Source organism: Periplaneta americana, chromosome 14 (genome assembly GCF_040183065.1).
Source record: "Periplaneta americana isolate PAMFEO1 chromosome 14, P.americana_PAMFEO1_priV1, whole genome shotgun sequence".
Taxonomy (NCBI): domain Eukaryota; kingdom Metazoa; phylum Arthropoda; class Insecta; order Blattodea; family Blattidae; genus Periplaneta; species Periplaneta americana.
The window spans coordinates 93,953,122-93,970,009 of record NC_091130.1 but is presented as its reverse complement, the minus strand read 5'-3'; the positions used below and the strand labels follow the sequence as shown (position 1 = coordinate 93,970,009).

At 33.5% G+C, this 16,888-nt stretch overlaps 1 protein-coding gene across 5 annotated transcripts in view; it reads right to left on the bottom strand.

Moving 5' to 3' along the window:
- Positions 1-16,888, bottom strand: part of Ttd14 (TRPL translocation defect 14) — a 315,039-nt gene that overhangs the window by 8,060 nt on the left and 290,091 nt on the right. For 4 of the 5 annotated variants that reach the window (XM_069845769.1, XM_069845766.1, XM_069845770.1 and 1 more), the window contains 2 exons: positions 13,486-13,667; positions 996-12,881 (listed from right to left, as the gene is read on the bottom strand). In XM_069845769.1, the coding sequence (XP_069701870.1) occupies positions 12,808-12,881; positions 13,486-13,667 (256 nt within the window). In that variant the 3' untranslated portion in view covers positions 996-12,807. Of the gene's footprint in view, positions 1-995; positions 12,882-13,485; positions 13,668-16,888 lie in introns of those variants that run through there. The other variant, XR_011335927.1, reaches the window with a different exon arrangement.

Here is a 16,888-nt window from a genome sequence, read left to right as displayed (position 1 = left end):
GTATATCACTTAAAACTGTTTGGTCCTAAGACACCATTTACCATTGATTCACACTTAGTTTTTCCACATGTCACTTTCTTTGCAATGGCTGAATATTGAAATAATTTGGACTGTAGTTTTACAATGCAGTCATTACTTGCAAAACTTAGGTTATGTTTCACAGTGTGGTAAGTTAATGCAAGTTCAGATGCTGTGACCTGAAATTATAGAGAGAATGTAAATAAATAAAATATATTATCAGTATTATTCATATAAATTATAAAATAATGCCTTTAAAACATTTCAAGTACCGTACTTACCATATCTGCTTCAGAAGAATTCACTTTCGTTAAAGATTTCATCAGTGATGTTTGCAGAGACTATTTTGTCTTTGTTTGTGACTTGTGCTGTTGAAGTGCTGCCTAACATCACAAATTCCACCATGGGAAATAAAGAGTTCTTCCCTGGCTTTTCCAATGCAAAGAACACATTTTGCCTTATATTGGTTTCCTTGAACTGGCTTCAAATCAGGATATTCCTGCTCCCATACCACATGATATTGTTGAAGTCTACTTTGTTTTTTTATTGCTTTTCACACCTTCACCATTTTCCTTTCCTTTGCTTGTTCTTGCTTCCATTTGAAAAAAAACTAACATGTAGTTACTAAAGAGCAGGGCATTTTAAAATTTGTGCGAAACTGAATATCTTATCCAATAAACCAAAAACGGAATATTTAGCATTCTGCTAACGTGGAACAAAATAAGAAAAAATCTGGATAAAATAGAATGTCTGGCAACCCTATGTAGAAATTTACTATGATATCAAGTTGTGCTTAAAATAGCACATGATATCTTGAGTGGTGTATTATACAATCACATCGCTCCCATCATCTGTACTCATGCAAAACACGCCTCTTGTTAGGTCTTTATAAATGCAGCTAAGAACAAATTATCACAAGGAGTAGCTCTGGCATAAAAGGGGAACTTGTGAACATTTCATAAATAATAACGTGCACATTAGTCAATTACTTACTTATATTTCCATTAACAAGAAATCAAAGTGCACAATTCTTGTAAGTACACTTCTATACAGAGATCATAAAGAAAGTTGCAATAATTTCATCCTCTGTCAGATTATAATGCTGCAGACTTAGTCTGGTATCCACTTAAAATATCACTGCTCTTCTACAAAAAATACTGCTGTTTTCATGAGGCACGCACTCAGAATATTGAATGCAGGTACAAATATGATTGCTATGTATTTCCAATTTTAAGAACTGTGAGCAAAGCACATTTATTAAATAATTTTTTTTTTCTTTTGCAAAATGAACCTCATCTTTGGAGAAATATTGGAAAAATACTCTTGATTTTTTTTTCCATATATTTGACAATGTATTGAAGAGTAACAAAATAGCAATTTTTACAAGTTTCGCTAAATTACATTAGATTCATACTGAGGTTCAAAGAAAGTGAAACACTTCAGTAATTTGCATACTGTACTGATAACTTATTACAGAAGTTGCAGGAAATAGTGACGTGCATTCCATAACCTCTCCTACTCAAATCCCAACTTCACTTTCCTATGGTGCAACCTGTTTTTAACAAATTGCAGTCTGGGGACCGAGTCACAGCAGTATATTTCTTCTTCTTCTTCTGATTTAAAGGTCTATACTTCAATTATAGCACTTAGGCACAACAGTGGTATAATTATTTCACCAACAGTGGAGAAATTACCATTTCAGCATGCTGACCTGCCATGGCATGCATAAGCATCCACTAAGTTATGAAGAGGGATATGGTCGGTAGAATTAAGCCCGGTTCAGGCAGTGCTTGTTTCCGTGATGGATTCTAAGGTGGCTAGCAAGCTGGGTGCCATGGTGGCTTCCGTGTTAGCTACGGTGATGGTTGTTGTTCTCATGGAGCTGGCTTTTTTCACAATTCAAATTGGAAAATCATCTGCTGTTTCATCTGTTGCCAACACTCATGGTCAAAAAGAAACTAAACTGTGAGTGGAAAACAACTACAGTCATACATTAACAATAGTAAATGTCGTAATAAGGTAATTAAGCCATAAGTGCAAAACAGCTAAAGTCCGATATTTAATTGCTGTTTCTTAGAAAGTAAAGAATATAGAAAAAACAGGTTTAATTGGAAAACAACGAACATGGCGACATGGTTTCAGTGGTGATACTATATCATCATCTTTGGTTCCAGCCTGCAAACCAACACGAAAAATAGCAAGGAACCTACCCTCGAAATCCAGCAAGCTAGCCACCAAAGCAGCCACCTTGGAATCCATCACGGAAACAAGCACCGTCTGAATCAGGCTTTATCTGGCATCCTCCCAGCAAGATCATATGAACCCACTAACCAATGGCAGGTGTGGTCCTCAAATAATTTTAGGGTTGCATGTAGGTGATATAACCACCGTAAGATAAAAATATGGTGCCTACATTAAAACGGTTATACTTGTTGCGACATCACTCTCTTATATTGGAGAACAAGAGAGTTAATGGCTTTAATGCCAAGAAACCAGCATCAGTTAACAACAACTTTAGACTGTTTTAATAGACACAAACAGGAAACTTAAAGTTATCGCAATAGATATCGCAAGAGAGATATCAAGAATAAAAGCATGCAGATTTTAAAATCTACTGTCGATTCTTTGTTCCCACATGTCTTTTACTTGCTTTTAAGACAACAAACAATGGATATTTTAACAGAAGATTTCAAGGTGTTTCACTTTTTTGAACCTCGGTTTATATGCTTAATTACTTTACTTCCATAATACTGATGGAAACAATTATATTATGTATCAACCATCACAACTACTTCATTAAGGATTTTACTATCACTCTATACGTTCACCAAGAAAAGTTCAATAACTTTCCCTTACTACATATTGCATTTCAACATTGTCCAAAGTGTATCCATCACTTTACAACCGAATGTACTTTTCTTCAGTATCAGAAAACAAAATTAATTTTAGCTTCATGAAACAAGTTGTTAATTCGAAAATTACTGAAGCCAATGCATTTATGCATATAAATAAACAGGTACAATATATATAAATTATTGGTAACCCACCTAACCACCACTCAAATTTTACGTGGAAGAATAATTTAAGTACCTAGCATTATACAATATAAATACATAAATATTGTAACACTGTTAAATCGAAAATTCCACAAATAATACCTGACTGAGGAAGTTTTATAACAATACTGAATTTCGTCTGCATACTGTACTGGTAACTTAATACAGAAGTCTGCAAATCATATGCTAAGATTATACACTTAAGCAATTAAATACACCAAATTTTTTAATTTTCCTAATAATAATTTTAAAGCTATAATTTAGCCTCATAGCCTATAATTAAAACAAAACTTATCTATCATGTTCAACAGCAAAATATACATCCATTATTAATGGAACATTGTAAGCCTCCCGATAATTCATAAAACACAGTTCACTGAAGATAGGAAACTTAAAACACACTTGTATCCTGGACTGTGATTTATACTTTTGGGAATATCAAAGTATCAATTAATACTTAAATGTTTTCAATTGGTTACATACCATATATTCTTTTACCAGAAAATTTCAGTTACAATTACTGTAACTACCGAAAGGAACTTTCTACAATTTCAATATGGCCAACTTTTATTTCAGTCAGCTGATGGCTTTACACAAAAGGTGTTCTTTTAAGTACCTGATTTTCTTTTGTTTTTTTTTTTTTTTTTTATCATTCTCACTCACTATTTTTCTGTTGTTGCCTTATTATCTAATCAACTTATAATGGTGACTATAGTTTAAGCGGTGAGTCGATTGTAGAACTATTTTAACTTATCTTAATGATTTTAAAATAATTAAGATGAATTCTTCAAATTTTATAAATTGCTCTCAATATTTATTAAAGGCAATCTCAATATTTGCAGCAAACTAACTGATACCTAGCGTAATATTTCAAATAATTTTCGTGAAGTTAATTATAATAATATATCTTACATATATATACACCAATTTCGAATATACTTAAATGAACAAGGGCTTATACCTCTTACATAATTTACAAAACGTATTCTTTCTGTCCATGATTTCCAAGCAAATGAATTTTAATTAACATTGATCTACAGTTTTATACTCAAAAACCGAAATCATTCAGGAGATGAATATTCATACTTAAAAAGGAAACTAATTGCACTTCAAGCTTGTTAGAATTAATATTTTTTCAGACCATTTCTAAAATAAACAGAACTGTAATAATGTTGTTTATTATAATGATAAATGAATTTAAGCCTCGACATAGACAGAAACAGAACTTAAAAATGGAAGTACTTCTCTATCATTTCATTACATTTTATACCTGAAGGATTTTATGGCAAAAAGTACACACTACTTTCTTGAAATAACTCGTTTCAAATTGATTCAGAAGTGAATGTATAATTTATTATTTCATGACCCTAGAGCTTTTTTCTTGAACTTAAACTGTTTTACAATTGATTTTTAAGATTTTAATCAATTATTTAGTAAGTAACAAAAATTAAGTACCGGTACATAAGACATCTACAAAATAAAGCTTTGTTGCCAATATGTAAATATTACTCCAAACAAAAGTAAATGTATCTAACTCCACATGCTCTTCACTGCAAGAATTATCTTACCCTAATAGCAGACATTCTACATAACCCAAAAATACCAAGTCCTGGATACAAGCCTTAAAACATATATTTAGTCTATAACATTATACAATGACGTAAAACCACCAATTGACTAGATAAGAACACATACAGTGTTCCTTTCTGTACAAGGTATCAAGTGGCAGCCACATGGATCTATTCAGAAGTATGTGATGAATGCACATTTATGTGTTCTACATTTGATCCCCTTCAAACATTTCAGCATTATTTACAAAACTTTCGTAATGTCTCTTATTCAACAAATAATTAACAATCACATACATAAAGCGAAATGAAATAAATACAAATAAAACATTCCTCTTGGAAAATGTTATAAATCACCTTTCTAAAACTTTTTACTTTAAAACATAACAAAATTTATTAAAGCATTTGTTAGCAATTTATTAAAAATCATTTCATCAAGTCATGATGAATATCAATATAGGACATAGTAATAGTCACTATAATACTGATAATGAAGGTGCACATGCCTTGATGAATTATGGACCTAAATTTTTACTTTCATAGTGAATATACAGGATGGGCGAAAAGTAATTCCTTAATGTAAAATGCTTATAATGTTCGTATATATTAATATTTTTCTTAATGAAACTTATACACAGTTTCTTTATAGAGGCAGAAAGTGATCCATCATGGCACATCACATGAAAGGGCTCAGGTGGCTGACTGTCATGAAGTCTGTCATTCCATTGTACTGGTGCAGAGATGGTGGCAGACAGAGCACAGTGATTCGAAAGAGCAGAAGAAGTGCCAAAATTCCTATAGCAAATATTTTTTTTTTGTAAATTCATGCAAATAATATTTTAAATGACTATTTCAATGCTTTTAGAGTTTATTAAGCAGAACTTGCTTATTTTTTTGCTCCATGTATAGCTATCAGCAAATGTATTACTGCCATATCAATTACTTATATATTTAGCTGGAAATTTTAAAGTTCAATAATACTTTAGCTCTATTAAATAAAATAAATATTTTAATACGTCAATAATGTTATTAAATATATTAGCATATCTTACAACTCATTCCACAGCACTGTTTTTGCCTTAGTTGTCGCCGCAAGTAGTGTTAATGTCAGTTCTGGAAGAAAAGTCTAGGGATATCTCATATGGCGGCTCTTTAAGAAGATGGACTACATCAGATAGAAGAGTTTTTTCAGGTTTTCTTGGCAGTTTTCCAAATGATGTGACAATTGAATCAGAAGTCAACATCAGTCTTAAAAAATGTTTTCGTTTTCAACCACCCTCGAGGTTTTTCTTAAATGGCGTTCACAGAAGAATTTAATATTCTTATTTCTGGTCTCTTGAGCTTCTTCTGACACTTCCCCAATGGGAGAAATGATAGAGGCCTATGCATTAGAATCTTATGTACAGATGAGGGCATAATATAATACTAAGGATATTTTTCTACTCCTTAAAGGTTCATTCATTCTGCTGTATCCACAATAAATAGTGATCAAAATGATATCAAAGCATCAGATCTTCATCAATACCAATGAGAACAGAAGCAAGTGAAGTGGATTCTGTTGGATTGGTAGTATCGAGATAATGAGGAACGCGGATTTTACCATATAATTACCTTCAGAGATGATGCATCTACTAAATCTGCTTGGTAAAATAACTGAACTGGTACTACACATGTTATAAAGATATGACTTACGCTGTAAGTTGGATCACTAAACCTTTGTTTATATGACGATTCTTCACTACTGCCATCGAATCCCCACTTTAACACTAACATAAAACCATATGGATTCATTGTATGTAATGATCCTATTGTAGTATCCTGTAGTTTTACCAGACGTGTTGTTATATGATCCAATAATTCCTGCAGCTTCACTTCTAAAGATATTTCATCGAAAGTCAATGACTTTTTGATGGGAAACAATGTTCTTAGATGCTAGTACCCGATGATAAGAGGGATACAAATCAACATTACTTTCTTTAGTTTCTTTCCAGATTAACTTATATTGTTTTCACTTTAACTTGCCTCGACAATAATTGTTATTAATTAATTATTACCGACATAGATTCATCTGAATATGGCCGCATTTTTTTATGTGAGAGTCAGTCCATGTCTGTTGGATTTTTCAGGTCTCGCAGGGGTTGCTACGACAACTTTATTTTAGAAGCTATCTCCTTCCCTTTTTCTAACTCTAAGTCTTGTTATTGTAGCAAAAGCTAATTCGATCACACTTTTTTTTCCTACGCATTGCTTCTGTTTTTAGTAATTTACCTCTACCACTGCTTTCATCAAAAGTCAGTTTATGGCGCCTTCATTTAACCTCTCAGAACCTGAAGATTCCTCTATGATTCTACCACTTAGAAACACTCAAACTCATTCAACCAACTTGCATAATTTAATGAAAATGCTTCACGTTTTCTGTTGCACTTTTCATCAAGTTTATCAAAAAATAATTTACAAAAATCATCACTTGTGTCCTTACTTCCTTTTCATCTTCAGGTGAAGAGTGGTTCTTAAACACTTTAATACATAATTAATTAATTGTATTCATTGTTCACTTTTACATTCATCAGATTTCTGTCGAAGAATTTCGTATGTATCTCTCCGAGATTTTCGACATTCCATTGTGAATGCACAAAAGTTTAAAATAAAGGAGATCACCCTAGTAACACTATGCACACTCGAAACTGCAACATATCCGCACTACTTGAATAACAATACAAACTAATGAAAATCTGAAGAGATTTATGCTGTGCAGTAGTGCCAATGTGGAGTGCTGATTGAGGAAGTGTGGTGCCTGCCTGGCTGGCCCATGCACTAAGGCAGGCTCTCACTAAAACATCAAGTACACTCACGACTGCATGTGACTGCTTAAGTTTTTCATTCATCACATTCTACACATTATAAGCTTTCTTTGGAAAGTAAACTCATAGCTATGTTCATCTGCAAATTTTTTGTAGCTCGAGAATTTATTCCATTATATTATTTTTTTTTTTTGTCGAATATGTAAGAATTAAACAAATGCTACATTTACCCATTTTTACTATTTCTTTGTGTCCCAGAAAGGTCATTATTAACATTAAAATGCATTAAGAATAAAACTACATTTGTTAAATATTTGGAAAAAAAAATATTGTTTTCATTAGTGTAAAAATAAGAATTTTAAAACATGCAAATTCAAGCTGCTCTTGCTGCTCTTACTGCTCTTTATTACATTAGAAATATTTCAGTATCGAATTTAGATGGTCCAATATGTTGTTAATCCAGTACCATAAGCAAAAATCGTCAGTAAAAGAGCTGAAAAAATGAATTTTGGCAGGGTTTTCTGAGTTTCGGATCACTGCGCTACTGGATCTCACGTTACATTGGATCCCAAGACAATCAAGAATTGCCACTAGAAACTTATGGACACAGGATCTGTGGTGAATATTCGCAGACATGGTTGTTCCTCGACATCCAGGACAGAGGCAACATTGCAAATGGTGAGAGATATGTTCACCAGAAGCTTGCAAAAGTCAACATGATAGGCCGCACGTGAAAGTGATCTAACCTGCTACACAATCCGAAATGTTTTGAATAACTAATTAAATTTTCCTCCATGGAAGCTGCATTACTGTCAAGATCTATTGGCGAAAGATTGCGACCATCGGATGGAGTATGGTGAGATCATACTTATTTGGTAAGAAGACTGGCCCCAGTTGTTCATCAACATCATTTGGAGTGAAGAAGCCATTCTTCATATGGGAGGGTTTACAGCTGTCACTACTGGGCATGAGAGGATCCAGGGACCACAATTGACAAGTTGCAAAGTCGTCCTAAGATTACCGTGTGGTGTGGCATTCCCATAACATACAACCAGGTTGTGGGTCCCTTTATTCTTCAAAACACCATGAATGCAGAATGATACCTAGCCATGCTGGAAAATTAAGTTTGGCCTACTGTCTCCACTGGGAATGACATCAATGACCTCATTTTCATGCAAGACGGTGCCCCCTCCCCATTTTGTACTCGACATCCGTGCCTAGTTTGATCGACATCTTCCAGGACATTGCTTGGGTTGTCGTCTGCATTAATGGCCAGCACTGAGTCTCAACCTCACTCCATATCACTTCTTCCTGTAGGGGTTGGGCAAAGGAAGAGGTTTACTGCATCAACTCAAGAACTTCCTCTGCGGTGGCTGAATGGTCAGACCTTCAGACTGTCAAGCAGGTAGCCTGGGTTCGATTCCCGGTCAGGTCTGGGATTTTTTTCACTGAAAAAAATCTATAGTAACACTTGTGGTGGACAAGGTCGCAGTTGGGGTTTTTCCCGGGGTTCTCCTGTTTTTCCCCAAATTAGTCATTTACATCATTCTGTCACTATTTCTCCATTTCATTATCATTCCATAGTGTTCTCCAAATGCCAGTCGGCAACGCATGGAAGGGGTTGCCCTAGGGACGAGTGGGGTTGCCTGTTCGAAACCTGGACTAGAGAACCTTAGTGTAGTCGGCCGGTGTGGGTTTGGGAATGCCTCACCAGAGGACTAGTGCAATAGATCTGAACAAGGTTGCAGTGCTGAGCCACAGTGCCCCCCTCCATTAAATTCAATTCAATTCAAAACTCAAGAACTTTGGATGAACTGGAGGATCACATTTGCAATGTCCTCACTAACGTATCACAACAGTTTCCTGTTGAAGTCAATCAAGGCTATTCCCAAGAGATTGGAAACACTGGTGAAAAATGCCATGTATATATGGAGTTTTAATTTTAATTGCAGATGATTTCTACCATTTCACACTCCACAACAGAACTTGTTTCATTACAATAGACAAATTATTAAGGAAGTTACTAGCAATTTCTAATAGGGAATTACTTTCTGCTCAATCTGTAGATCAATGAGAGCTTTAGTGAATGTCCACATATAATTTTCTTCTATTGGATATAATTTAATTTTGAATACATAAGTGCTGAGTTTTATGACATGTAAGAGAACTTTAGACATGTAATCAAGTATTAATAGGACAAATCATTAAGTTCACTTACATAACATTCTCAAATTTTTCATCGCAAAAACTACTTCAGCAATCACTTGCCTAATCAGCTTATATTATCACCACATATGCATTTACTAACACCTTCGTAATATTATTATAATTACATTAAAGTAATTAATGTAGGTATAATCAATGTAAGTCAATAACAAACATTCATTTATATCAACCAATAATACTGGAAATATTCGAAGAGGTTCATGATAAATAGGCCATTCTATGTATAAAAGTTCAATACTGTAATCTAAAAACAGAAAGTGAAAAAGGAAAAGAAGAAAAAAAATATTTAAATTCTTTCAGTTATATATAGAATGGTGCACATTTTCTCCATATACTGAAATGACTGACAAAACTTGATCTAAACTCAATAATGATATATGAAAATATCTTTATGCCTAAATGTCACAAACGTTCTGAAGCATTGTGCCTACAGGTCAAAATATATTTTAATATGAATAAAGAGAATAATTCCACGCAACAAATAGTGAGATACATAGAAACAAATTTGCTTATCTAATACAGAATTCGAGGATTAAAAGGAGTATTTTCGGACAGCATATCTTATTTAATGTTTAATTAAACAAAAGATTACCACTTCCATTTAAATTTAAAACCAGGATAGGATAGAAAGAGTAGATGAAGAAAGATTAATGCTGAAAATGATCGGAAGAGGAAAAGAAATTCGCTCGATCAATGGTTAAGAAGAAAATGCCCTGAAGGATGCACTAGAAGGAATGATGAATGGGAGAAAAGTTCGGACGCATAAGAAGATATCAGACAACATTAAGATATACACCGTGTCCAGGCTAGAGGTATCAAGAAATAACTGTTCACCATTTATTAACAGAAAGATATTTTATTATTATATGTTTGGCACCAGGATACAGAAACTACCAAAATTTTATTTTTATAACAACAATGCTAGAAATCTATACAACAAAGCAAGAAAATTGAAGAAAACAAAAAAAGATAAGATTTATCATTGCTATTTATGTCACGAATTGCTAACAGTCAACATTAATCATTCTAATTGAACGTAAAATATGCACACCACAGCAAAAAATGAAGTGTGTGCTTTGGCTTGCAGAATTTAAATCTGTTACCAGAATTCGACGCCGATTTCATCTAGAATTCAATGTGGATCCACCTACGTCGAAATCAATTTTGCAGTGGGATAGAATCTTAAAGAGATGGGATCCTTGATTCCACAAACAGGCAAACATCCCTAGAAAAAAATAACCAAAGAAATGACTGCATTCAACCGGAACCCAAGGAAGTCCATTAGCCAGGCTAGTCTTCAGTTACAGATTCCCAAATCAACTGTTCATGACATCCTTCATAAACGACTCAAACTACGTGCATACAAGCTCCCGCTACTTCACTGCATTCAACCGAATGATAGAAGATTAACACAAAATTTTGTAACTGAAATTCTGCAACGCATTGACGAAAATCCTTCATATCTTGATGAAGTGGTATTCAGTGATGACGCTACATTCCATAAAGTTAACCACCATAATTGCTGCTTATGGGGGTCTGAGAACCCTCATGCTGTAGTGGAATACCAAAGAGACACAGAAAAAGTTAATGTTTGGATGGGGTTAATGCACAAGGCAATTATTGGTTCATTCTTTTTCTTGGAGAAAACTGTGACTGGGCACAGTTACCTTGATATGCTAGAAAATTTCGCTGTGTCCCAAATCTCTCTTGAATTAACATTTCAACAAGACAGTGCTCCACCACATTATCACCAGTTTCCTTCAAAGAAATTTGCCTCGTTGTTGGATTGGAAGAGTCAGACCCAAAGCATGGCCATCAAGGTCTCCTGATCTAATTCTGTTGGATTTCTTCACCTGGGTTTCATCAAGGCCTTTGTGTATCAACAACATCCAATCCAAAATTTATTACAATTGAGACAACACATCAGGTTAACAACTGACCACATAATGCCTCAAATGATGAAAAATATATGGAGGGAATTGGAATATCATTTGGACATTTGCAGAGCAACAAGAGGTGCTGAAAATGAGATATAGTGTACTGGATGTAAAACTTGGATAGTTTTATATAACATCATCATCATCATCGTCATGGATTAGGCCATTCAGCCTGTTCCGGCGATGTCTCAGCAGGGTGTCCATCTCTTCCAGGGTCTTCCCATTTATATAACATTAAAACAAAATTTCAGTTAATTGTTCTCTTGGCAGGTTTTCCTTTTATTTCTTGATACCTCTAGCCCGGACATGGTGTATTGATCGTATGCTAAGACTAAGAAGAAGGCAGAAAATAGGGAAGATTGGAGGATGCTGCACTGAAAGACCTGGCCTCGGAAAGAAAACTATGAATGAATGGTATCATAGAGTTCTACATAAAGAAAATACAAAATAAATACAACATTTTTACTGTTTACCAGCATTCTTCAAAATATTGAATGGTCCAAACACTCACTTAAAAGCAGAAAAGTAACATTACTTCAATTAAGAGATATTAAATTAAATTACTACAGTAATATTGCATATACGGATTCTGGATTAATATTAGAGAATTGTGCAAATTGAAATGGGAGGAGACATACACCCAACAGCAATTTCTTTAACATGCCTTTATGAAATGTTTAATTCATTCCTTCTTTTATTGATGGGATGTTATAGACGAAATGTAAGACACTATAATTTCATGTAACAGATTATTAAATAATTAAATATACTTAATACATGTTGCTGTTAAGTGTACAATTCACTACACAGAATTACCCTAATAAATAAAACATTATTATATGCAGGAAAAGTGAAGGAACACATAAAACGAAGTTGAAATACTGTGATGAACACAGCATGTCATCAAGTTGAGGTAAAAAAAAAAAACGCTGACTCAAGATAGAATATGAGGTAATATGTCATTTAAAAGATTTGTAATGATAAGTCCTAAATGTTTATGTTTGGCCCAAGATTAAGTAGCTTTCTAAGTTAAATTTGGTATTGCTATGAAAGAATATATTCATGTCTTGGCTTCCTAAATAGAGAAGCAAATCTACTTACAACTAAATGAATTAAAGAACAAGAATATTCATATTCATAACACACTGATCCAAATGAAATATCCATTATTTTTATCCTTCAAACTAGATTTTAAGTAATTTTATATTCCATTAGTCACACATCCTTCCTTAACTCCATTTGTTTTAATAGTATTGGATACCTCTTCTTCAGGACCTGCAATAATTAAACTTGGTTGTAAATCTCACAGAATTCATACACTGCATTTCTTAGCTTTAAAAGAATGCTCATACAGTGGAGCTTCGAATATGGCCCTTCGACTATAGTCATTTCTACAAATCATCTTTTTTTTTTTTCAGATCATGGACTAGGACATTTCTGCTGGATGACTAAAATTTAAACATTCTGGAGCATACAGTCTTGCCAAATTGTATTGTTTTAAGCCCATTGTCTTCCTGATGTTGGCATCTAAGGACTTGCCAGCTGTTAATTTGAATGTCAAAGGTGGTAAACATGGCATTTTCTCGGAACTTGTGTTTTGGTATTCCTTGAAATTTACAGCATTTAATATACTTATAAAAATGTAATCTATTTAAAAATTTCTTATAAAATTAAAACCTAAAAAAAGATAAGTTTATAATTGGTTAGTTTTTATTTTTGGAATAAATATCCCTACAACATAAATTTAAATGATTCAGTCATTGTCGCGTCAATAACAATCACAGCTTTGAGGAACAAATTAACGATGATAATTTAAGTTCCTCTGCAGTGAACATACAATAACAATTGTAATAAATTAAACTTCAACATCTCAAGTTACCTTGTAAAGCATGGCAGAATTTCTTGGTGGTAGTCCATTCTTCACGAAGAGAAAGATTGAACATGGAGTACAATGGATTTCCAGTCACTTCTTTCACAATAGTAAGAAACTGTGGTAAACTTTTCTGGACACTGCTATCTTCTGAACTTGTATATGTCTCCAAAAGAATCAGTCCTTTACACCTGTAAAAATAAACAATATTTGTTTGATATCTTAAATGAAAGAATGCATACTATTTTCATTGATATTATTAATTTTAATATTTTCTCTTTTGTTCATTAAAACAACATGGGCATTGATAGATTAAGCACAGTCATGAATTTATTATTATTATTATTATTATTATTATTATTATTATGTTATTATCATTATTATTTCAAAAGATATTCATTTTATGCTTCTACTCTGTTACCTGAACAACGTAGAACATTTTATTGGCGATCGAACCCTGACTTTCTTACTAATGTGACAGATCACTAATTCAAAATTTCAGAAGGACTAAACTACAGCGATCTTATCTGAATCAATGGGTAAAAAAATTGATGCTATGTAAATCTCACACACACAATGCCTCATTATTAGGGACCGGATTTTTATGTAATATCAAGGTGGGAAATATGTACATATTTATGTAAGAAAAATAAGCTGAATATGTACCAAAATATGTAAAATCATGAAAATATTTGATATCAATATGTGGCAGGTATAGGATAGGTAAGACTGTCCAGTTGTGATTTCATAGAGCACCCGACTTTTCCACCGCACATTTGACACATTACTATTTTTCCATCTGTAGTGAAAGCTTCGTCCATCGCAATCCATGATTTTATTTTTGTTGTTAGGGTGGAAGATACAGGAGCCATTTTAGTTAGTTAAAAGCAGTAGATAAACTCACTTGCACTTTATACTGTAAGTACTAAAACTAGAGAACTGAGTGAAATGAATGGCACAATAGTACTGCAAGCACTGTTTCGCTTTACTGGATTAAGAGAAAATAAGAGCAGATGCATTTTAGCTGCTCCCTGTAAAAAAAAAGTACCTACTAAAACTTCAAACCATAGGTATTTACAAACTGTTGTTTGAAAAGTGACATTCCTGTCTCAGTCAGAAGAGTAGGATTATTCCCTTTGAGAACCATACTTTCTAATTGCTCGAAAAATCCCATTTCCATATAGGTCTGCTAAATTTAAAGTAAAGAGATCAAGCAATAACTTGAAAAGCTATTTATTTTAATCTTTCAACATCTTTCCAGTTTGTTCCTTTACTCCAGATCCTTTTCAAAAGACAGCTACTTTACTACGGCTCATGTCAGACTTGACACAGGTTTTCCATGGAAGGATTAGGAAGAGAGTGAGTAAGGTTGCAAATTGTATAGGAACGGCTTGTTAAGACATGTGCAGAACAATTGTATTCGAGACAAATCATGTTGCTTCGTCCACTCCACCGCATTAAGACAACGCTACTTTCCGAGTGAGTTTTACAATACAAGGTAGTTGTGAGAAGGTTGCCTTTTGTTCACTCATATTTACAGTGGGCGGTATGGAGTGAGTGCCTCTATTACTTCCTGGAACTAAGGACGTTATGTTTCGTCCCGAAATATATCTTTTCTTGGATAGGTAGGCTTTTTAAATCTGTGTATTTCAAATTGTAAACTTCCCCAACAGAAGTTCTTTTTTTTTTTTTTTTAGAGAAGCAAAAATGAATAAACTCCCTAAATATGTAGATTTATGTAATACCAAGCCATAATATGTAATGTGGGGTAAATATGTAAAAATATGTAGTATCAAATTTGAATATATTAATGGTAATTACAAGATTCGCAAAGATTTGTTATTTATATATGGTTAGGTTGAAAGGAATATAATATGTAATTACATAAAAATCTGGTCCCTACTCATTATACATTTCACGCAGTAAATAAGAGACTATCGAATTATACGCAATCACTGTTCAACACATATCTTTCTCTTTGAAAATTCACTAGTCTCCAATCACTTCAATACATTTATGCCAAAATGATCAATAATGCAAATATATATGAATCGTGTATTGATGAATCATGAATATACAGTAATGTGGCTTGATACTACAAGTTTTTTTTTTTTTGCAATGTCAGAGTTTGCCAGAAAAATATACATACATACATATACATAGTATTCTGCCCTAGGGCAGGTCTTTCATTGCAAACCCAGCATTCTCCAATATTTCCTATTTTCTGTCTTCCTCTTAGTTTCCGCATATGATCCATATATCTTAATGTTGTCTATCATCTGATAATTTCTTCTGCCCCAACTCTTCTCCCGTTTGCCACTCCTTCGAATGCATCCTTCAGCAGGCAGTTTCTTCTCAGCCAGGGACCCAATTCCTTTTTCTCTTCCTGATCAGTGTAATTTCATTTCATTTCATTTCATTTCAGCTGCTGTCACTCTACTAACATCCTTTCCTTTGGCTGGCCAGTTTTCACTTCCATACAATAAGATGGGCTCCAATACCATATAATGTACTTTCAACTTTATCTTCGCAGTAAGGTTATTTTTGTTACTGTAACTATCATCATCATCATTATCATTATTATTATTATTATTATTATTATTATTATTATTATATTGCAAAAGCATTCTTAAAATAAAATTATATTAAGTATGCGACATTCATTTCTGCATATACAGTGCATTGATAAGTAATAAGCTGCCTTTAATATTTCTGACTTCAAATAATGATATGTTACTTTGGCGCAATAGTGTGGTGAGTGTGTGTCAAAGCTCTGTAAACCTACTTATGTAATGGTGGTCAGGGTCAGCAGCATTATAAGAGCATATCAAAGCTTTGTAATCATATCACAGTCTTCATAATTTTTGGAGGCCATACTGTAGGTCCAATGATGTCACATCTAGAGTAATATGTATACATCTCATGTAATCAAAATGCTCTTTCTTTTAAATATAACTGATATAATTATACACTTAGAAATACCATAATAAACTAGGTACTTCACATAATTCAATGTACATGTAAGAATTAAATTATAACGTCAATATTGTTTGATACAAAAATCCAAAGCCACATAAATGAAATAACTGCCAACATCGTTCTCAACAATCAGCTGATTGCATTCCCCCCTTCACTGCAACCATCACGAAGGCAGTGTCTATCATCCCCACTAAGGCCCAGGGGTTTAGCCACAAAAACATTACAACAGGTTAGTGGTGACAGGGTTATATGCCACCTGTATCTCGTAAACATGAGGGAGGGGGTTAACTCGCTTTCAATTGCTCATGTAATACATACAACCAAGGTCAAGAGCAGCCTAGCTAACCTAGTGAAATGACGGACACAGCGTCATAGAATAAATTGCACATTTAATCGTAAATTATATAAACCAAATGTATTTTCCAGTAATGTG